This window comes from Theropithecus gelada, chromosome 19, assembly GCF_003255815.1.
Source record: "Theropithecus gelada isolate Dixy chromosome 19, Tgel_1.0, whole genome shotgun sequence".
Taxonomy (NCBI): domain Eukaryota; kingdom Metazoa; phylum Chordata; class Mammalia; order Primates; family Cercopithecidae; genus Theropithecus; species Theropithecus gelada.
Window position 1 is genome coordinate 13,684,327 of NC_037687.1, and position 22,477 is coordinate 13,706,803.

The window sequence follows — 22,477 nt, forward strand, 5'->3', positions numbered from 1 at the left end:
GCCCTCCCCCCCGGCCGTTTTTTTTTTTTTTTTTTTTTTTTTTTGAGACGGAGTCTCGCTCTGTCGCCCGGGCTGGAGTGCAGTGGCCGGATCTCAGCTCACTGCCAGCTCCGCCTCCCGGGTTCCCGCCATTCTCCTGCCTCAGCCTCCCGAGTAGCTGGGACTACAGGCGGCGCCACCTCGCCCGGCTCATTTTTTGTATTTTTAGTAGAGACGGGGTTTCACCGTGTTAGCCAGGATTGTCTCGATCTCCTGACCTCGTGATCCACCCGTCTCGGCCTCCCAAAGTGCTGGGATTACAGGCTTGAGCCACCGCACCCGGCCTGATCTCAAACTCTTGATCTCAAGTGATCCACCCGCGCAGTGTATTTTCTTCTTCTTTTTTTTTTTTTTTTTTTTTGAGACAGAGTCTCTCTCTGTCGCCCAGGCTGGAGTGCAGTGGCCGGATCTCAGCTCACTGCAAGCTCCGCCTCCGCAGTTCACACCATTTTCCTGCCTCAGCCTCCCGAGTAGCTGGGACTACAGGCGCCTGCCACCTCGCCGGGCTAGTTTTTTTTTTTGTATTTTTTAGTAGAGACGGGGTTTCACCGTGTTAGCCAGGATGGTCTTGATCTACTGACCTTGTGATCCGCCCGTCTTGGCCTCCCAAAGTGCTGGGATTACAGGCTTGAGCCACTGCACCCTGCCTTTTTTTTTTTTTTCTTTTGAGACAAAGTCTCGCTCTGTCGCTCAGGCTGGAGTGCAATGGCCAATCTCAGCTCACTGCAACCTCCGCCTCCTGGGTTCAAGCGATTCTCCAGCTTTAGCCTCCTGAGTAACTGGGATTTCAGGCGTGCACCATCAGGCCTGGCTAATTTTTGTATTTTTAGTAGAGATGGGGTTTCACCATGTTGGTCAGGCTGGTCTCAAACTCCTGACCCGAACTCTGCCCACCTCAGCCTCCCAAAATGCTGGGATTACAGGCGTGAACCACCGCGCCCAGCCCCACATATTCTTGATCCATACATCTGGTGATGGACACATTCCATATATTGGCTATTGTGAGTAGTGCTGCATTGGGAAGACAGATGTCCGTTGGACAAACTTATTTCATTTCCTTATTATTTTTATTTATTTATTTTTTTGAGACAGAGTCTGGCTCTGTTGCCCAGGCTGGAGTGCAGTGGCTCAATCTCGGCTCACTGCAACCTCCATTTCACGGGTTCAAGCGATTCTCCTGCCTCCCAAGTAGCTGGGACTACAGGCGTCTGCCACCACACATGGCTAATGTTTGTATTTTTAGTAGAGATGGGGTTTCCCGATGTTGTCCAGGCTGGTCTCCAACTCCTGGCTTCAAGTGATCTGCCTGCCTCCGCCTCCTGAAGTGCTGGGATTACCGGCGTGAGCCACCACACCTGGCCCCTCTTACTATTTGTCAAACACACCAGGCACAGTTTGGCCTCCAGGCCTTTGCACCCTGTGTCTCCCCTTCCTGGAATGCTGTTCTTCTAGCTACTGTATGGCTCTGTCCTCATCTCCTTCAGGCCTTTATTCAAATGTCTCCTCAGGCTGGGTGTGATGGCCTGCCCCTGCCCCACCCCTCTCCCCCCACCTCACCGCCCTCCCTGTACCTGTAATCCCAACACTGGGAGGCCAAGGAGGGTGGTGGTGGGGATTGCTTGAGGCCAGGAGTTCCAGACCAGTCTGGCCAACAGACCGAGACCTCTCTCTCTCCTTTTTTTTTTTTTTTGAGACAGAGTCTCACTCTGTTGCCAGGCTGGAGTACAGTGGTACGATCTTGGCTCACTGCAACCTCCGACTCCCTGGTTCAAGCGATTCTCCTGCCTCAGCCTCCCAAGTAGCTGGGATTACAGGCATGCGCCACTACGCCCAGCTAATTTTTGTATTTTTAGTAGACGGGGTTTCACTGTGTTGGCCAGGATGGTCTCGATCTCTTGACCTCGTGATACACCTGCCTTGGCCTCCCAAAGTGCTGGGATTACAGGTGTGAGCCACCGCACCTGGCCTCTCTCTCTCTTTCTATATATATGGTGTTTTTGTTGCTGTTTTTGAGACAGGGTCTTACCCTGTCACCCAGGCTGGAGTGCAGTGGCATGATTCCAACTCAACCTACTGGGCTCAACCAATCCTCCCACCCCAGCCTCTCAAGTAGCTGGAACCACAGGTATGCGCCACCACCCCTGGCTAATTTTTAAAACATTTTTTGTAAAGATGCGGGGTCTCAGTATGTGATTGCTTGAGGCCGAGAGTTAGAGGAGACTAGCCTGGGCAACATAGCAAGACCCCATTTCTACAAAAAATTTAAAAATTAGCTGGGCACTGTGATGTACACCTGTTATCCCAGCTACTCTGGAGGCTGTTTTCCCAGCTACTCTGGAGGCTGAGTCAGGAGGATTACTTGAGCCTAGGAGTTCAAGGTTGCAGTGATCTATGATCCCACCACTCCAGTGACAGAGTGAGATCGTGTCTCTAAAAAAAAAAAGAGAGAGGACAGGACTGGGCGTGGTGACTCATGCCTGTAATCCCAGCACTTTGGGAGGCCTAGACAGGCGGATCACCCGAGGTTGGAGTTCGAGACCAGCCTGACCAACATGGAGAAACCCTGTCTCTACTAAAAGTACAAAATTATCCGGGTGTGGTGGCACATGCCTGTAATTCCAGCCACTAGGGAGGCTGAGGCAGGAGAATCGCTTGAACCTGGGAGGCAGAGGTTGCAGTGAGCCAAGATCGCACCATTGCACTCCAGCCTGGGCAACAAGAGCAAAACTCCGTCTCAAAAAATAAAAAAACGAAAGAAAGAAAGAGAGAGAGAGAGAGAGAGAGGAGGGAGGGAGGGAGGGAAAGGGAAGGAAAGAAAGAAAAACAGAGAGAGAAAAGAGCAGTTACAACTGGGCATGGTGGCTCATGCCTGTAATCTTAGCACTTTGGGAGGCCGAGGTGTGTGTATCACTTGAGGTCAGGAGTTCGAGACCAGCCTAGCCAACATGTGAAACCACATCTCTACTAAAAATACAAGAAAATTAGCCAGGTGTGGTGGCACACGCCTGTAATTCTAGCTACTTGGGAGGATGAGGTGGCAGGATCACTTGAACCCAGGAGGAAGAGGTTGCAGTAAGCCAAGATCACATTACAGTCCAACTTAGGTGACTGTGTCAAAAAAAAAAAAAAAAAAAAAAAGAGCAGTTACATTTATTACCCTCATTTTGTAGATGAGGAAACTAGCGCACAGAGACGTTAAGTTACTTACTCAAGGTCACACAGCTCTGAAGCAGCAGAGGTGGGATTTGAACCCAAACGGAGCAGGCTGCAGCCACTCTGTTGGCACAAGGGTGGTTATTAGTGGCCCTGGCTGTAGCCGAGTGTACATCTCACCCCCGCCTCTCTCCTCACAGCCGTTCCAACAAAACCCAGACTGTGGCAGTGGCAGCCGGGCAGAGCTGGGTGGCCATTCCTCGGGAACAGCTCACCATGTCTGACAAGCTCCTTGTCTGGGGCACTAAGGCAGGCCAGCCTCTCTGGACCCCCATCTTCGTGAACCTGGAAACCCAAAGTAATGTGGCGGGAGGGTGGGGCGCTCTATGCGGGGTGGGTGCTGTTGGAGGGCATGGCTCGCTACACCCTGGTTTCCCCTTCCCCAGTGAAGCCAAATGCCCCCCGGCTGGGCCCTGACGTGGACGTTTCCGAGGATGAGCCCCTGGAGGCCATTGTCCATTGGGCCCCACCTACGTGGCCATCTCATAAAGTTCTGATCTGCCAGTTCCACTACCGAAGATGTCAGGAGGCGGCCTGGACCCTGGTGAGTGCTGGGGTCCTTTTCTCCCCACGCTATCCTGGGCAGGGACTGAGGCAACATCCCCTAATCTGAGACCCAGCCAAGGACTCATTCTGTGCCTGTCCCCGAGCCTGTCTGCATCCCACACAAAATGCCTGCACGTGCCTCTTGTTCAGTTACAAATTCTCCTCCCATGGCCGGGCGCGGCGGTTCACGCCTATAATCCCAGCACTCTGGGAGGCCAAAGGGGACAGATCACTTGAGGTCAAGAGTTCGAGACCAGCCTGGCCAACATGGCGAAATCCCATCTCCACTAAAAATACAAAAATTAGCCAGGCATGGTGGTAGGTGCCTGTAATCCCAGCTACTGAAGGCTGAAGCAGGATTCACTGGAACCTGAGAGGCGGAAGTTGCAGTGAGCCAAGACTGGGCCACTGCACTCCAGCCTGAGCGACAGAGTGAGACTCAGTCTCAAAAAAATTTTTTTTTTTCTCCTGCCAAAATAATCTATCACCCCGTCATGGTGGCTAATTCCTAAAATCCCAGCACCTTGGGAGGCTGAGGCAGGAGGATCACTTGAGGCCAGGAGTTCAAGACCAGCCTGGGCAACTTAGGGAGACCTCATCTCTACGAAAGAGGTGAAACAATTATGAGGGCATGGTGGCTTGTGCCTGGAGTCTCAGCTACTCAGGAGGCTGAGGCAGGAGGATTGTTTGAGGTCAAGAGTTTGAGAACAGCCTGGGCAGGATAGCAAGATTTGTCTCTAAGAAGTTAAAAAATAATCCGGCCAGGTGCGGTGGCTCACACCTGTAATCCCAGCACTGTGGGAGGCCAAGGAGGGTGGATCACCTGAGGTCAGGAGTTCGGGACCAGCCTGGCCAACATGGTGAAACCCCATCTCTACTAAAAGTACAAAAAAGTAGCTGGGCGTGGTGATGGGTACCTGTAGTCCCAGCTACTTGAGAGGCTAAGGCAGGAGAATCGCTTGAACCTGGGAGGTGGAGGATGCAGTGAGCCGAGATCGTGCCACTGCGCTCCAGTCTGGGCAACAGAGCAAGACTCTGTCTCAAAAAAAGAAAAAAAAAGAGTTGAAAGTTCTGATTATTCATGCAATTCAGAGCAACATGAGATGCAGAATTTTTTTTTTTTTTTTGAGACGGAGTCTTGCTGTGTTGCCCAGGCTGGAGTGCAGTGGCCAGATCTCAGCTCACTGCAAACTCCGCCTCCCGGGTAGCTGGGACTACAGGTGCCCGCCACCTCGCCCGGCTAGTGTTTTGTATTTTTTTTTAGTAGAGACTGGGTTTCAGCGGGTTAGCCAGGATGGTCTCGATCTCCTGACCTCGTGATCCGCCTGTCTCGGCCTCCCAAAGTGCTGGGATTACAGGCTTGAGCCACCGCGCCCGGCCAGAATTTTTTTTTTTTGAGACGGAGTTTTGCTCTTATTGCCCGGGCTGGAGTGCAATGGCAGGATCTTGGCTCACTGTAACCTCTGCCATCTGGGTTCAAGCGATTCTCCTGCCTCAGCCTCCCGAGTAGCTGGGATTACAAGCATGCGCCATCATGCCTGGCTAATTTTGTGTTTTTAGTAGAGACGGGGTTTCTCCATGTTGGTCAGGCTGGTCTTGAACTCCTGACCTCAAGTGATCAGCCTGCCTGGGCCTCCCAAAGTCTTTGGATTACAGGCGTGAGCCATCGTACCTAGTCCCTTTTTTTCTTTTTTTGAGACGGAGTCTCGCTCTGTTGCCCAGACTGGAGTGCAGTGGCACCATTTCAACTCACTGCAACCTCCACCTCCCAGGTTCAAGCGATTCTCCCACCTCAGCCCCCCAAGTAGGTGGGATTACAGGCATGTGCCACTATGCCCAGTTAAGTTTTTTTTGGTAGAGATGGGGTTTTGCTGTGTTGGCCAGGCTGGTCTCAAACTCCTGACCTCAGGTGAGCCACCTGCCTCCACCTCCCAAAGTGTTGGGATTACAGGCATGAGCCACCTCACCCGGCTGAGAGGCAGACTTTGGAATCTGACTACCTCAGTGCTCAGCTCCAGCACACCAGCTCTGTGACCTTGGGCTAGTCACTTTCCCTCTCTGGGCCTCAGTTCCCTCGTCTATAAAATGAGATAATAATAGAAGTTACCACGGCCGGGCGTGGTGGCTCAAGCCTGTAATCCCAGCACTTTGGGAGGCCGAGATGGGCGGATCACAAGGTCAGGAGATCGAGACCATCCTGGCTAACACGGGGAAACCCCGTCTCTACTGAAAAATACAAAAAACTAGCTGGGCGAGGTGGTGGGCGCCTGTAGTCCCAGCTACTTGGGAGGCTGAGGCAGGAGAATGGCATAAACCCGGGAGGCGGAGCTTGCAGTGAGCTGAGATCCGGCCACTGCACTCCAGCCTGGGCGGCAGAGCGGGACTCTGTCTCAGAAAAAAAAAAAAAAAAAAAAAGAAGTTACCACTTCCTGTTATACCTAACACACAGAGTGACCACCTTTTCTCTGTCTGCTCAGGACTGTGCCAATTTTTCTGACAGGCCCATGTTCTGGAAACCCCCTTGGTCCTGGGCAAATACAAACAGTTGCTCGCTGTGCTGATAGATAAGTTCAAGTACTAGCTAGGCGCAGTGGCTCTAATCCCAGCACTTTGGGAGGCCGAGGTCACCCAGATCACCTGAGATCAGGTCACTCAGATCACCTGAGATCAGGAATTCAAGACCAGCCTGGCCAAGATAGTGAAACTCCGTCTCTACTAAAAATACAAAAATTTGCCGGGCGCTGTGGCTCACACCTGTAATCCCAGCACTTTGGGAGGCCGAGGCGGGCGGATCACGAAGTCAGGAGATCGAGACCATCCCGGCTAACACAGTGAAACCCCGTCTCTACTAAAAACACAAAAAATTAGTGGGGTGTGGTGGCGGGTGCCTATAGTCCCAGCTACTTGGGAGGCTGAGGCAGGAGAATGGCGTGAACCCGGGAGGTGGAGCTTGCAGTGAGCTGAGATTGTGCCACTGCACTCTAGCCTGGGCAACAGAGCGAGACTCCGTCTCGGGGAAAAAAAAAAAAAGACTCCGTCTCAAAAAACATAAAAAAGCCAGATGTGGTGACAGGTGCCTGTAATCCCAGCTACTCAGGAGGCTGAGGCAGGAGAATCGCTTGAACCCAGGAGGGAGAGGTTGCAGTGAGCCAAGATCGCACCACTGCACTCTAGCCTGGGCCACAGAATGAGACTGTCTCAAAAGGAAAAACAAAGTCAAGAAAAAAAAAAACAAAAAAAACCCGGAAAGTTTAAATACCCTTGCCTCAGGCCCTGGGCCCATCACACTCACCTGTCTTTCCCCCAGCTGGAACTGGAGCTGAAGACCATACCCCTGGCCCCTGTTGAGATCCAAGATTTGGAGCTAGCCACTGGCTACCAAGTGTATGGCCGCTGCCGAATGGAGAAGGAAGAGGATTTGTGGGGCGAGTGGAGCCCCATTTTGTCCTTCCAGACACCGCCTGCTGGTGAGGATATCTGGGCTTGCCCTCAATCTACGCCCCTCCCACCCGCGGAGTCTGTCCAATCATGTCCCACTCATTTGTTCCCCCATTTCCTCATCCTTGCCAGCTCCAAAAGATGTGTGGGTATCAGGGAATCTCTGTGGGACGCCTGGAGGAGAGGAACCCTTGCTTCTGTGGAAGGTGAGCTTCAGGGACCAGTTACGTTTCTCTGCACGTGTCAGGAATCCCCTAAATAACAATGACATAAGGCCGGATGCAGTGGCTCACGCTTGTAATCCCAGCACTGTGGGAGGCCGAGGAGGGTGGATCACTTGAGGTCAGGAGTTGGAGACCAGCCTGGCCAACATGGTGAAACCCCATCTCTACTAAAAATACAAAAATTAGCTGGGAGCGGTGGCAGGCACCTGTAATCCTAGCTACTTAGGAGGCTGAGACGGGAGAATCGCTTGAACCCAGGAGGTGGAGGTTGCAGTGAGCCGAGATCACGCCACTGCACTCCAGCCTGGGCAACAAGAGTGAAACTCCGTCTCCAAAACAAAAAACAAAACAACAACAACAAAACACCAATGACATAAACAAGACAGAGTTTCCCATACTGCCCCCTTGAGGTTGCTTCGAAGATTCAAGGATGCGTTGCTAGAATGGTCAGTACAGGGTGGGGCATGGAGCAAGTCTCCACCAATGTCAGCTGCTTCAGAGAGGTCTGAGCCATGAGGATGGGTGCAGATATTCTGGGCGGAGGCAGCAGATGCAAAAACCTGACAGCTCAGCTCCAGAAAATATAACACAGTGTGCTAAGAGTTTATTTATTCATTTACTTATTTTGAGATGAAGTCTTGCTCTGTCGCCCAGGCTGGAGTGCAGCGGCGTGATCTCATCTCAGCTCACTGCAACCTCCGCCTCCCAGGTTCAGGCCATTCTCTGCCTCAGCCTCCAGAGTAGCTGGGATTACAGGCACCTGCCACCACACCCGGCTAATTTTTGTATTTTCACTAGAGTTGGGGGTTTCACCATCTTGGCCAGGATCGTCTTGAACTCCTGACCTCGTGATCCACCTTCCTGGGCCTCCCAAAGTGCCAACATGGTGAAACCCCATCTCTACTAAAAATACAAAAATTAGCTGGGCGTGATGGCAGGTGCCTGTAATCCCAGCTACTCAGGAGGCTGAGGCAGGAACATCACTTGAACCCGGGAGGTGGAGGTTGCAGTGAGCCGAGATCGCGCCACTTCACTCCAGTCTGGGTAACAGAACGAGACTCAGTCTCAAAAAACAAAACAAAACAAGAGAAAGCTTCACTGACCAGTGGTTTATCAGGTGACCTCAGGGAGACACATACATGTGCCTGATTAATGGGAGACATTAACCCTTTTTTCACTTCATCCCTCAGGCCCCAGGGCCCTGTGTGCAGGTGAGCTACAAAGTCTGGTTCTGGGTTGGAGGTCGTGAGCTGAGTCCGGAAGGAGTTACCTGCTGCTGCTCCCTTATTCCCAGCGGGGCAGAGTGGGCCAGAGTGTCCGCTATCAACGCCACAAGCTGGGAGCCTCTCACCAACCTCTCTTTGGTCTGCTTGGGTGAGAGACTGTGACCTTCCTCAGCTCGGCGCCCTGGAGGGGTGGGAGGTGGCTTCCTGAGTGACCAGCTGAGACTTCTCTCCACCCTCCAGATTCAGCCTCTGCCCCCCATAGCGTGGCGGTCAGCAGCATCGCTGGGAGCACGGAGCTACTGGTGACCTGGCGACCGGGGCCTGAGGAGCCACGGGAGCATGTAGTGGACTGGACTCGAGATGGGGACCCCCTGGAGAAACTCAACTGGGTCCGGCTTCCCCCTGGGAACTTCAGTGCTCTGTTACCAGGTGAGGCCCTGGGACACCTGGGTTTCCATCCCAGCTGTTAAAACAGAGCGGACAGATGGGCGGACTTGTAAGAGGGAGTGCTATGATTAAAGCAGCGTGATGGCCGGGCTTGGTGGCTCATGCCTGTAATCCCAGCACTTTGGGAGGCTGAAAGGGGCGGATCACCTGAGGTCAGGAGTTCGAGACCAGCCTGGCCAACGTAGTGAAACCCCGTCTCTACTAAAAATACAAAAATTAGTGGGGCGTGGCGGCTCACACCTGTAGTTCCAGCTACTCCGGAGGCTGAGGCAGGAGAATCGCTTGAACCTGGGAGGTGGAGGTTGCAGTGAGCCAAGATTGCGCCATTGCACTCTAGCCTGGGTGACAGAGTGAGACTCGGTCTCAAATAAATAAATAAATAAATAAATAATGAAGTAGTGTGAATTCACGCAAGACTTTTTTTTTTTTTTTGGAGGCAAGATCCCACTCTGTGGCCCAGGCTAGAGTGCAATGGCGCCATCTCAGCTCACTGCAACCTCCATCTTCTGGGTTCAAGTGGTTCTCGTGACTCAGCTTCCTGAGTAGCTGGGACTACAGGAGTGTGCCACCACACCCGGTTAATTTTTTTTTTTTTTTTAGTAGAGACGGGGTTTCACCATGTTGGTGTGGCTGGTCTCCAACTCCTGACCTCAAGTGATCTGCCTGCCTTTGCCTCCCAAAGTGCTCGGATTATAGGCATGAGCCACTGTGCCCAGCCTAACTTTTCTTTTTTCTTTTTTTTTTTTTCTTTTTTTGAGATGGAGGCTGTCTCTGTCACCCAGGCTGGAGTGCAGTGGCACGATCTCAGCTCACTGCAGCCTTCGCCTCCTGGGTTCAAGCAATTCTCGTGCCTCAGCCTCCAGGGAGTAACCGGGATCACAGGCGCCCACCGCCATGCCCAGCTAATTTTTTTATTTTTAGTAGAGACGGGGTTTCACCATGGTTGGCCAAGATGGTATCAAACTCCTGACCTCAAGAGATCCACCCACCTCGGCCTCCCAAAATGATGGGATGACAGGGGTGAGCCACCACACCTGGCCCGTTTGTTGTTGTTGTTGAGACGGAGTCTCGCTCTGTCGCCCAGGCTGGAGTGCAGTGGCGTGATCTCAGCTCACTGCAAGCTCTGCCTCCCGAGTTCATGCCATTCTCCTGCCTCAGCCTCCCCAGTAGCTGGGACTACAGGTGCCTGCTACTACGCCTGGCTATTTTTTTTTTTTTTTTTTTTGTATTTTTGTATTTTTAGTAGAAATGGAGTTTCACTGTGTTAGCCAAGATGGTCTTGATCTCTTGACCTCGTGATCTGCCCTCCTCAGCCTCCCAGAATGCTGGGATTTCAGGCGTGAGCCACCACACCGGCATCTTTTTTTTTTTTTTTTTTAAGAGATGAGTCTCACTCTGTCAGCCAGGCTGGACTGCAGTGGCGTGATCTCAGCTCACTGCAGCGTCAACCTCCATGGCTCAAGCATTCCTCCCACCTCAGCGCCCTGAGGAGCTGGGATTACAGGCACACACCACCAAGCCCAGATAGTTTTTGTATTTTTTGTAGAGGTGGGGTTTCTCCATGTTGCCCAGGCTGTTCTTGAACTCCTGAGCTCAGGCAATCCCCCTGTCTTGGCCTCCCAAAGTGCTGGGGTGACAGGCATGAGCCACCATACCTGGCAAGAAATCTTTATTAATTAGTTACTTAATTAAAGGACTTGGAAGAACTGCAAAGATGTTGGGTGAGAAATTTAGGACACAGTCCCAGGACCCACAAGGATATATGAACCAAAGAAGCAAAGGCACAATTATGGAAAATTCCCAGTTGAGGAAGGCTATGTGGATGTGATAGGGTTTAGAGGAGGGACTGCAGCAGCCTCAGTTACCATGGTAGGTGCTGTCAGTTGCCTGCTCATATCTGTTTGACCACGTCAGAGCCCTTAGGCCTCTCTCCCAGCTGCCCACACTTAAGTTTCCTGGCCTGAGGGCTTTTTCTGGTCACTGAGGCATTTTGCCTGCTGGAGAACCAAGATGGAATTATCGAGGAGTTAAGAGCCCTCAGAAGCAGCCCTCAGCCATGACTAATGAGGCTTGGTGGATTAATACCCCAGCTCCCTCCTCCTGAGCTGGGCTGACTCTGTGATGTCTGCTCTCTGCTGCCCCCAAGAGGTCCCCCATGGGACTGCGTCTCAGTTGTCCACAGTGAGAACTTGTTCCTTCCCCATTTTACTCCCCTACTGCCCTATTGGGGTTTTCTGGGATTACCTCCTAGATAAATGACTTACACTCAGATCCTTATCTCAGGGTGTCCTTCTGGGGAACCCAATGAAGACACCTAGCAAGTAGGAAATGGGCATGGGAAGGAGAGCCAATTCTTTTTTTTTTTTTTTTTTTGAGGCAGAGTCTGGCTCTCTTGCCCAGGCTGGAGTGCAGTGGCCGGATCTCAGCTCACTGCAAGCTCCGCCTCCTGGGTTCACGCCATTCTCCTGCCTCAGCCTCCCGAGTAGCTGGGACTACAGGCACCCACCACCTCGCCCGGCTAGTTTTTTGTATTTTTTAGTAGAGACGGGGTTTCACCGTGTTAGCCAGGATGGTCTCGATCTCCTGACCTCGTGATCCGCCCGTCTCGGCCTCCCAAAGTGCTGGGATTACAGGCTTGAGCCACCGCGCCCGGCCAGGAGAGCCAATTCTAACTGGTCTTTGTTCCTTTGTCACTCAGGGAATTTCACAGTCGGTGTCCCCTATCGAATCACTGTGACCGCAGTTTCTGCTTCGGGTTTGGCCCCTGCACCCTCCATCTGGGGGTTCAGAGAGGAACTAGGTAAGAGGTGGGGCTGGAGGATGGGGGGCTCCTGTAACCCAGGCCGACCTTGACCTACTGCCTTCCTCCCCAGTACCCCTAGTGGGGCCAATGCTTTGGCGACTCCAAGATGCCCCTCCAGGGACCCCCGCCATAGCGTGGGGAGAGGTCCCAAGGCACCAGCTTCGAGGACACCTCACCCACTACACCTTGTGTGCCCAGGGTGGAACCAGCCCCTCTGTCTGCATGAATGGTGAGCTTCTCTGCCTGCCAACCTATCCTCCCAGCCCCCACAAGACCCACCCATCAGTCAACCCCACCCCTTGTCCCCACGTGGGCCTCTTTGGCCCAGGGACCATACGTAGTGTCCTCAATTCCCTCTTGGCTATCAATGTAATGAACTTTCATTCAGCCATTAAAAATGAGGATGCCAATCTATATTTATCGACATTGAAAGATGCCTATCATATTTTATTAGTGAAAAAGATAAAAGGATGTCAAAATTCCGTGGTACGGTTCCATTTTTTTTTTTTTTTTTTGAGATGGAGTCTTGCTTTGTCACCCAGGCTGGAGTGCAACGGTGCAATCTTGGCTCGCTGCAACCTCCTCCTCCCAGATTCAAGCGATTCTCCTGCCTCAGCCTCCTGAGTGAGTGGAATTACAGGCACGCACCACCATGCCCAGCTAATTTTTGTATTTTTAGTAGAGACGGGGTTTCACCATGTTGGTCAGGCTGGTCTCGAACTCCTGACCTCGTGATCCACCTGCCTCGGCCTCCCAAAGTGCAGGGACTATAGGCTTGAGTCACCATGCCCGGTCTATATGTAATTTTAAATATATATATAGAAGGTCTGGCATGGGGATCACACCTGTAATCCCCACACTTTGGGAGGCAAAGGCAGGCAGATCACTTGAGGTCAGGAGTTTGAGACCAGCCTGGCCAACATGGTGAAACCTCATCTCTACTAAAAATACAAAATTAGCCAGGCCTGGTGGCGCAGCCTGTAATCCAGCTACTCAGGAGGCTGAGGCACTAGAATTGCTTGAACCCAGGGGGTGGAGGTTGCAGTGAGCCGAGATTGTGCAAAGAAAAACTAAATAATATCTAAGCAGTATATAAGATGGTGATAACTGCCGAGTAGAGAATGAAGCCAGGGGCTGGGCATGGTGGCTCACACCTATAAACCCAGCACTTTGGGAGGCCGAGGCGGGCAGATCACCTGAGATCAGGAGTTTGAGACCAGCCTGACCAATATGGTGAAACCTGGTCTCTACTAAAAATACGAAAATTAGCCAGATGTGGTGGCAGGCACCTGTAGTCCCAGCTACTCAGGAGGCTGAGACAGCAGAATTGCTTGAACCTAGGAGGCAGAGGTTGCAGTGAACTGAGATCATACCACTGCAGTCCATCCTGGGCAACAGAGTGTTACAGAGCGAGACTCCATCTCAAAAAAAAAAAGAATCAAGGAAGGTGGGTGGTGAAGGGGGTGCAATTTCAAATAGAGCGGGGTCAAGGAAAGTCCCATGGAAGAAGTGACCTTTGAGCAAAGACCTAAAAGAGATGAGGAAGGAGCCATGCTGATATCTGGGAGAAACTGTTGCAGACAGCAGGAAGAGCACATGCAAAGGCCCTGTGGTAGGCTTGACCACCTCCCCGACTTCTTTGGTTGTGTTCTCCAGTGAGTGGCAACACACAGAGTGTCACCCTGCCTGACCTTCCTTGGGGTCCCTGTGAGCTGTGGGTGACAGCATCTACCATCGCTGGACAGGGCCCTCCTGGTCCCATCCTCCGGCTTCATCTACCAGGTAGGGGGGTTGGGATGGGATTGCCACAGGGAGGGGATGCGCTCCAGGTAGCGTCTGGAGTCATTACTTGGAAGCTGGTGCAGTGGCTCACCCCTGTAATCCTAACACTCTGGGAGGCTGAGGCAGGAGAATTACTTGAGCCCAGGAGTTCGACACCAGCCTGGGCAACATAGTGAGACCCCATCTCTACAAAAAATAAAACAATTAGCTGGATGTGGTAGCATGCGCCTGTGGTCCCAGCTCCTGGAGAGGCTGAGGCTGGAGGATCGCTTGAGCCCAGGAGTTGGAGGCTGCAGTACGCTGATACACCACTGCACTCCAGCCTGGGCAACAGAGCAAGACCCTGTCTTTAAAAAATTAAGAATTGCCAGGCGCAGTGGCTCACACCTGTAATCTCAGCACTTTTAGGAGGCCAAGGTGGGTAGATCAGTTGAGGTCAGGAGTTTGAGACCAGCCTGACCAATGTGGTGAAACTCCGTCTCTACTAAAAATACAAAAATTATCTGGGCATGGTGGCGCGCGGCTGTAATCCCAGCTACTTGGGAGATTGAGATAGGAGAATTACTTGAACCCAGGAGGCAGAGGTTGCAGTGAGCTGAGATCGCACCACTGCACTCCAGCCTGGGCGACAGGGCAAGACTCCGTCTCAAAAATAAAAATAAAAAATAAAATAAAATAAAAATTAAGAATGATCTCTTCCCTACCCTACCAGATAACACCCTGAGGTGGAAAGTCCTGCCGGGCATCCTGTTCTTGTGGGGCTTGTTCCTGATGGGGTGTGGTCTGAGCCTGGCCACCTCTGGAAGGTGAGGCTGTCAGATACATGCATCTCTGCCCACGTGGGGAAGGCGGCTGGGCATTTCGCTGAGCTTCCAGGGGGCTTGAAGGGAGGCCTTGGGGCTCAGTCACATTCATGAACCCTGCACCCTGGGCTGGGGCATCTGGCCATCTGGATCCGCTGCCCTGACTCCTCCTGGCTTGCCAGGTGCTACCACCTATGGCACAAGGTGCTGCCCCGCTGGGTCTGGGAGAAGGTTCCTGATCCTGCCAACAGCAGTTCAGGCCAGCCCCACATGGAGGTGAGTCAAAGGGCCAGCTAGTCGGAGCCCTATGGGGCAGTGGGGAGAAGGTGAGGGGTAGGTGGGAGAGGCTGGGGCAGGATTACAAGCTCCTCATCTCTTCCCAGCAAGTGCCTGAGGCCCAGCCCCTTGCGGACTTGCCCATCCTGGAAGTGGAGGAGATGGAGCCCCCGCCGGTTATGGAGTCCTCCCAGCCCCCCCAGGTCACAGCCCCGCTTGACTCTGGGTATGAGAAGCACTTCCTGCCCACACCTGAGGAGCTGGGCCTTCTGGGCACTCCCAGGCCGCAGGTTCTGGCCTGAACCACACCTCTGGCTGGGGACTGCCAGCCAGGCCAGGCCAGAGGGATGCTCATGCAGGTTGCACTCCAGTCCTGGATTAGCCCTCTTGATGGATGAAGACACTGAGGGCTCAGAGAGTCTGAGTCACTTACCTGAGGACTCCCAGCCAGGCAAAGGTGGGATTGAAGGACCCCTATAGAGAAGGGCTTGGCCTCCATGGGGAAGGCACGGATGGAAGATGGAGCAAAGGAAAATACATGAAATTGGCTGCCTGCCAAAATCTGTTCTGCTATAACAGAATTGCATTCGGACCCCAGCACAGTGGTTCACGCCTATAATCCCAGCACTTTGGCAGGCCAAGGTGGAAGGATCACTTAAGGCCGGGAGTTTGAGACCAGCCTGGGCAACAGAGCAAGACCCCTTACTACAAAAATGAAACATCAAAAACAAAAACAATCAGCTGGGCATGATGGCACACATCTGTAGTCCCAGCTACTTGGGAGGCTGAGGCAGGAGGATTGGTTGAGCCCAGGAGTTCGAAGCTGCAGGGAGCTCTGATTGCACCACTGCACTCCAGGCTGGGAGACAGAGCGAGACTCCGCCTCAAAAAAAAATAAAAATAAAAATAAATAAATAAATAAAAAGCAAAAAGAAAAAAAGTACTGCATTTGGGCATCATCTCAGCTCCCTTGCAGCCAGGTGCAGCATGGACTGAGTTCTTGGCAACAGAATGTGGTCAGAAGTGACATGGCAACACAGGGTCTGGGTGGGGGCTCCCCCACATGCTTTCCTTGCCTATGAGCTGGAACATAACACATGCCTATGATCCAGCTTTGGCCAAAAGCAAGGGGAAGGTGGAGCAAGAAATGAAAAGGAACCTGAATCCCTGAATGACTGCATGGATCAGAACCACTGAGAAAAATAAACTTTTATATTTTTATAGCTACTGTCGCTTTGAGGTCTTTTTGTTACAGCAGCTCAATCTGTACTCCTACTGATTCATCATCTTTGACTGTAGCAGGGTTAAGCCTCAAATTTCCCACCAAGAGATGATGCTGTGATTCTGTGCTGACTACACACACACTCAAGCTGTCTGAGTGCTTTCATGTTTTATTTTCAAGTATAAAGGCTTCATCGCAGAAGGCGGCCAGGGTCACAGGCAGTGGGCAAGGGGTCCGGAAGCCCAGGTGTAGGTGGACGTGCAGGCTAGCTGGCTCCCAGGTGCCATGGTCAGTCCTGTGGTGCCCTGTCTGTGTCTGGGACCCTCTACTGGGTGCCAAGAGGCCGAGGTAGCTGTGAGAGGAGCTGGACGTGGGGTGGAGGGGCGCGGGCTCACATGACCGCACAACACTGGCACGTCTTTTGCTTAGGGCCGCTTGCCTCTTCACCCTCGGTGGGGGCAGATGGCTCAGGCTGCCGGGCAGGCGCATAGGTGGGCACAGGGTGGGCACTAGGGTTGGCGCTGGGCCCCTCCTCCTGAAGCAGTGGCTGGCATTCGGCGGGCTGCTCTGGGGCTGGGGTCTCTGCCAGAAGGGGTGTGGCATCCCCCAAGTGGCCTTGGCCCTCAGCAGCGGTTTGGGGCTTCACTCCTTCCTCCTCCGGGGCTCCTACTGGCTTCTCCTGGGGCTGGGGTCCTTCCTCTTCTGGCCTTGTCTCTGTGTTAGCCTCAAGGGGAGGCCCTGCCTCATTCACCTCCTCTGCCTGGGATTCACTTCCTTCCCTAGACTCCTGTTGTTCTAGATTCAGATCTCCCTCGGTCCCTTGGGTCTTCTCTGCCTCCAGTGATTCCTCACCTCCCCTTTTCTCTGCCTCCAGTGTCTCCTCCCCTCCCTTTCTCTCTGCCTCCAGTGTCTGCTCCCCTCCCTTTCTCTCTGCCTCCAGTGTCTCCTCCCCTCCCTTTCTCTCTGCCTCCAGTGGTTCTTCGGTTGCCTCTGGCTCTTCCTCACCTCCTTTCTTCTCTACTCCCAATGGTTCTTCTACCTCCTCCTTCTCTGCCCCTCGCTTTTCCTCACCTTCTTCCTTCTCTGCCCTCAAATGTCCCTCAACTTTTCTCTCTACGCCCAGTGGTTCCTCAACTCCTTCCCTCTCTGTTCCCAGCTTTTCTGCACCTCCACTGCTCTCCAGTTCCAACTTCTTCTCCCCTCCTTTCCTCTCTACCACAGGCGACATCTCCGCTCCATCCCTCCCTGTCCCTGGCTTTTCCTCACTTCCTATTCTCATGGATTCTTCCGCTTTTCTCTTCTCTGCCTCCCAGGTCTCCTCGCCTCCTCCTGTCTCAGCCTCCTCGGCCCCCAATGGGCTTTCATCTCCTCTCTCCCTCCCTGTCACCTCAGGCCCTTCCAACCCCTCCACCAGCAGCTCCTCCCACTCTTCACTGAGGGTCACTCTTTCCACCCAAATGAAGGACCCCTCCTCTCCTCCAGAACCTCCCTGCCCGTCACCCTCAGGGCTGCCCCGGGGCACATCTTCCCCTTCTCTGGAAGCTGCTGCCTCTAATCTCTCCTGGAGCCTAGGCGAGCTGGACTGCACAGCCTCAGGGACCCTGCCTACCACCCCCATGGCCTCTGTGTCGCTGCCGCCCACCCCCTCCCATACCACCTCCACGATGCCCCTGTCCTCCTTCACCCAGGCTGGGAGCTCCAGGCTACCAGCTCCCTTCCTGTCTCCGATGGCTTCCAGCACCACTTCCTCCACCTTAGCCTCCAGCTCGGGGCCCGTGGCCCCTGTGGCACAGTCCTCTGTGACCCTCAGCCCTTCCCACACCACACTCACCACGCCCCCTCCTTTGGCCTCGCCCACCCGCCCTTTGGATGGCACCGCCCTCTGACTTAGCCCCTGCTCTGGAGTGGGGATGGGGCTGGGGCAGGGGCCATTGGCTTCTGAGGAATCCCCTGCTGCCCCGGGGACCTGCCTCGGGGCTGGCAGAAACCCCAAGACATCCTCCCTGGGCTCAGAGGGGGACTCTGGAGGTGTGCCCACTAGTCTGGCCGGCAGGGAGGCTCTCTTCTTCAGATCAGTCTGGCCTGGGGGAGTCAGAGGCGGAGGGGAGAGGACAAAAGGGAAGACAGGGTTAAGATGGAACAAAAGGACCGCCATCCACACTCCCCTTGGGTCACCCTCTCACACCCAGGCTCTGGGGTGACCTGACCCCCAGACCTAGGGGCTCCCACACTTACCTACAGAACCTGCCTCAACAATGAGCTGGGAGAGAGGACGGTGACCCTGCAGAGATGGCGGAGACAAGGTCAGGCTGGCCCTCATCCCCACCTCCAGCCTCCCTGCATGCTAGGCTCCCACCCCACCACCCCCAAATACCCTCAGTGGCCCTCTATTACCTTCAGGATCAAACTCCACATTGCACCTCCGCCTTCCTCATCTATCTTATTGCCCTATGTTCTAGGACCCTGCACACAGTAAGTGCTTAAACAATGCTGCATTCCCATAGCCAGTCTCCTGTATTAGGGGCCTACTTTGCCAGTTACTGGTTACCATGGACAAGAGACACTTAAGCCTTTTGTTATTGGCACTTACATTCCAATCAACATAAATACAAATTAAATTTTTTTTTGGAGATGGAGTCTTGCTGTGTCGCCCAGGCTGGAGTGCAGCGGCATAATCTCGGCTCACTGCAACCTCCGCCTCCTGGTTTCAAGTGATTTCCCTGTCTCAGCCTCCCGAGTAGATGGGACTACAGGCGCCTGCCAGCACGCCCAGCTAATTTTTGTTTTTTTGAGACAGAGTCTCGCTCTGTCGCCCAGGCTGGAGTGCAGTGGCGCGATCTCCGCTCACTGCAAGCTCCGCCTCCCGGGTTCAAGTGATTCTCCTGCCTGAACCTCCCCAGTAGCTGGGACTACAGGGATACACCACCATACCCAGCTAATTTTTGTGTTTTTAGTAGACATGGGGTTTCACCATGTTGGCCAGGCTGGTCTCCCAATTCCTGACCTTAAGTGATCTGCCCGCCTCCGCCTCCCAAAGTGCTGGGATCACAGGCGTGAGTCACCGCGCCCGGCCTGTACTGTTGTTATTCCCATTTTAGAGATGGGGAAACTAAGGCTTGGGAAAGGAAACTGACTTGCCCAAGACCACAGAGCAAAGTAACAGCGGGAAGCGGATCTGAATGCAGACCTAGTGGCCAGACTGCACTTGGAGAAAGCTGCATTCCTGGTTCCATGTTCCGCTTTGAGGCCTGCTGGCCACGCCCCCCATCCCACTCCCCTGATCACCCCCTCACCTGTCTGCGCCAGCTGGGCCTGTCTGAGGGCTTGTGCTGGGCACCTGTGGAAGCACTTTGCAACAGCTGCAGCTGGGACTGGAGTCTGAAGAAGAGAGAGGGCTGCTAGGACCTGGGCCCCCAGGCTCCTTGGGCTCCAGGCTGAAGCTACCAACTCCTTGGAATGCGCCCAGGGTCTCGATCTCACCCAGCTGGGGCAGAGCTAGCAGGTCTCCACTCACGTGAACAAGCTGTCTTCCAGGTTCCGGATTCGGGCCTGAGCCTGGCCCTCCGGCGACTGGGGGTCCTTCGAGGTGGGGTCCTCGGATGGCTCTGGCCCTGCAGCTGCCCCATCCATTAGCCAACGTTCCCGGAGAGACTTCCTCTGGGCAGGGGAAGGGAGTCGGCGCTAGGCATACAGACTACCCCGGTCCATGTGAAGTCCCCTCCCGACCCCTGCAGGCTGGGCAGGTATCTTATCATCACCTCACAACCACTTAGATGCGACATACATCAGGCTGGGATACACCGCCACAGTGCCACCCAACGCTGTAAGTGGGCTGACATCCCTTGTCCAAACCCTTCCAAAATGAAACAGGCACTTCCAAAGTGAAATCAATGTCCCTCCCTACGGGCCCCTCCCTGCCCCAAAGCTGGACTTCGGCTCCTCTCCATCTCCCCCAAATTGGGACAAACAGCATCACCGTCCCAGACTTTTCCCCAAACGGAACAAATGTACTCATGACCACCCCACTTCATCCCTCCCAGGCTGGGAAAGACGTCCTCCGCCCTGGCCAAGCTGGAACCAACGCCCCCAACTGCCTGCTCCCCCGCAAAATTGAGGCTCCTATCGTCCCCCAAACCGACTTGCACAGACACCCCCCCACTTCATTCCCCAGGCTAGGCAGGCGCCCCCGCCCGCCCCCAACCTTGAGCCGCTCCACGCGGAGTTTCTCCTCCTCCAGCTCCCGGCGCGCGGCGCGGATCTCCTCCTGCAGCCGCCGCTTCTCCTGCGCACAGAGGACCCGGAGCTGCCCGCCGGCCGGGCGCGGCCTCCACCACCTCCTCTTCCCTCCCTTTCCCCTCCCTCCTCCTCGGGGTTCCCCGGAGCTCCCGAGGCAGCGAGCCCGGCGGGGGTGGCCCAGCGCGGGTCTGCGCCCAGGGCGGGGAGGGGGGCTGCGGAGGCGCTGACTCAGCGGCCGGTGGAGTGGGGGGGCGGAGGAGGGCGGGGCGGGGGCGGGGCCGGCCGCGCCCGGGATGCTGCGGAGGCCTAGCCCGCGCCCAATGGGGGTCTGTGGATGGGGGGATGTAGGGGGTGGGGCCTTGGGACAGCGATCGGGGGAGGGGCAGAGCTGGGGAGCTCCGAGATTCGAGGTTCAGAGAAATGGGGATCAAAAGAAGGGTGCGGCCGGACGCGGTGGCTCACGCCTGTAATCCCAGGACTTTGGGAGGCCGAGGCGGACAGATCGCTTGAGGTCAGGAGTTCTACACTACCCTGGCCAACATGATGAAACCCGGGCTCTACTAAAAATACAAAAATTAGTTGGGCGTGGTGGCGCGCGCCTGTAATCCCAGCTACTGGGGAGGCTGAGGCGGGAGAATCTCTTGAACTCGGGAGGTGGAGGTTGCAGTGAGCGGAGATCGTGCTACTGCACTCCAGCCTGGGAGACAGAGCGGGACTCCGTCTCAAAAAAAGAAAAAAGGAGAGGAGGGTGCTAGTGAGATGGGGGTCTGAAATGGCGATGCAGCCATGGGAGCACAGAGTAATGGAGTGTAGACATGGAATCTAGAGAGATAGGGTGCAGAGGTGGGGATGCAGAGAGATGGGTTACAGAAGTGGAGTACAGTGAGATGGGGTACAGAAGTGGGGTGCAGATAGATGGGGTATAGAAGTTGAGTGCAGAGAGATAGGGTACAGAAGTGGGGTATAGAGAAATGGGATGCAGAAGTGGGATGGAGAGAGATGGGGTACAGAGAGATGGGGTGCAGAGATGGGTTGTAGAAGTAGGGTACAGAGAGATGGGGTGCAGGGAGATGGAGTTCCATAGATGGGATAAAAAGGGTGCTAGTGAGATGGGGATCCAAAATGGGGGTGCAGCTTGGGAGTCCAGAGAGATGGGGTGCAGAGATGGGGATCAAAATGAGGATGCTAGTGAGATGGAGGTGCAGCCACGGGGGTCCAGAGATACTGAAGTGTAGAGGTGGCGATCGGGGAGATGGGATGCAGAGATGGGGTCAGAAATATGGGGTACAGAGGTGGAGGTATGGATAGATGGGGTATGGAAGTGGGTGCAGAAAGTTGGGGTGCAAGGAGATGAAGGAAAGAAGGATGGGGGACAGAGATAGGATCAGAGTGGTAGAGACCCAGAGATGGGGGAGTCCAGAGAGACGAGGAGGTCAGGGATGAAAGTTGCCAAGGAAGGACTCAGGATGGGGGCTCCGAGGTAGGGAGATTTGAGAGATAGTGGTCTGATACAAGGCGGTTCGAGACATGGGGCTCAGGCATGGGGTATTTGAGAGGCTGGGGTTCAGGAATAAGGCATAGACGATGCAGGCTCTGGAAGTGTGGGGGCCACAGCCCCTCATTCTGAGGGTGACGGTGACAGTGACCAGACAGGAACTGGGGGACAGAGGGAGCTGAGAATTGGTGCGGGGAGCCCTGGGCGGGGCTGGAGCTGAGGGGGGTCTCCGCAGGGATAACGAAGAAACGAGGAGGGAGCATGGGGGAAAGTTTGGGGGTCCCCAGGGTGCGGGTAGGGCGTCACTTACAGCGATGACTTCTAGCCGCTGCCGGTAGAGGGAGCTCTCCGCCATGGGCCTGTGGGGAGAGGGCACGGGCTTTGAGGGGCTCCCAGAGGCCGTAGCTGTCTTGAACACCCCTCTCTTTGCCAAGATCCCTGAGCAGTGTGGAAACCGCCCAGAGCCCAGCAGTTTGCCTGTGTTTCCCCTTTGCACATGGGAAGAGTCTGGGGCAGGGGGCAAGGGTCTTGGGAGGGGAACTGAGCAGTGACCATGACTGGTGACTTTCTCTCTTAGCCCTTCCTAAATCTGGCTTTGCCTCTCTCCGCCTCAGTTTCCTCATCTGTAAAATGGGCAGGAATAGCTTGACCACCCTGCCCTCGCCACCCCCGATCTCAGAGGACCTTTACAAGGAACTATTCATTCAGGGAAAAGCTCAGGATACGG

At 54.4% G+C, this 22,477-nt stretch overlaps 2 protein-coding genes across 2 annotated transcripts in view; one reads left to right on the forward strand and one right to left on the reverse strand.

The window, feature by feature from the left end:
- The window catches only part of IL27RA (interleukin 27 receptor subunit alpha), a 21,704-nt gene extending 6,008 nt beyond the window's left edge, over positions 1 to 15,696 (forward strand). Inside the window, exons 3-14 of the mRNA XM_025367265.1 lie at positions 3,393 to 3,550; positions 3,639 to 3,796; positions 7,106 to 7,265; positions 7,369 to 7,442; positions 8,651 to 8,834; positions 8,927 to 9,115; positions 11,832 to 11,933; positions 12,007 to 12,165; positions 13,593 to 13,718; positions 14,431 to 14,524; positions 14,704 to 14,797; positions 14,905 to 15,696. Coding sequence (XP_025223050.1) covers positions 3,393 to 3,550; positions 3,639 to 3,796; positions 7,106 to 7,265; positions 7,369 to 7,442; positions 8,651 to 8,834; positions 8,927 to 9,115; positions 11,832 to 11,933; positions 12,007 to 12,165; positions 13,593 to 13,718; positions 14,431 to 14,524; positions 14,704 to 14,797; positions 14,905 to 15,099 — 1,693 coding nt within the window. The 3' untranslated portion in view covers positions 15,100 to 15,696. The remainder of the gene's footprint in view (positions 1 to 3,392; positions 3,551 to 3,638; positions 3,797 to 7,105; positions 7,266 to 7,368; positions 7,443 to 8,650; positions 8,835 to 8,926; positions 9,116 to 11,831; positions 11,934 to 12,006; positions 12,166 to 13,592; positions 13,719 to 14,430; positions 14,525 to 14,703; positions 14,798 to 14,904) is intronic.
- A 474-nt stretch (positions 15,697 to 16,170) lies between these two features.
- On the reverse strand, positions 16,171 to 22,105 carry PALM3 (paralemmin 3). The gene is made up of 7 exons (XM_025368385.1): positions 22,061 to 22,105; positions 20,221 to 20,301; positions 19,534 to 19,676; positions 19,313 to 19,397; positions 18,255 to 18,300; positions 16,987 to 18,101; positions 16,171 to 16,920 (listed from the first exon to the last, which is right to left on the reverse strand). Exons 1-7 carry the CDS (start codon positions 22,103 to 22,105, stop codon positions 16,411 to 16,413), a joined length of 2,025 nt encoding a protein of 674 aa, XP_025224170.1. The 3' UTR covers positions 16,171 to 16,410.
- Between the last annotated feature and the right edge of the window lie 372 nt (positions 22,106 to 22,477).

What these genes read in the sequence shown, in the direction of transcription:
- PALM3 (XM_025368385.1), bottom strand. Translation starts at nt 22,105, where the DNA reads ATGGCGGAGAGCTCCCTCTACCGGCAGCGGCTAGAAGTCATCGCT. An exon ending in CTGGAAGACAGCTTGTTCAC is followed by an intron (nt 19,398 to 19,533) that starts GTGAGTGGAGAC and finishes TCTCTTCTTCAG; the next exon opens with ACTCCAGTCCCAGCTGCAGC. An exon ending in GGCCCAGCTGGCGCAGACAG is followed by an intron (nt 18,301 to 19,312) that starts GTGAGGGGGTGA and finishes CCATCTCTGCAG; the next exon opens with GGTCACCGTCCTCTCTCCCA.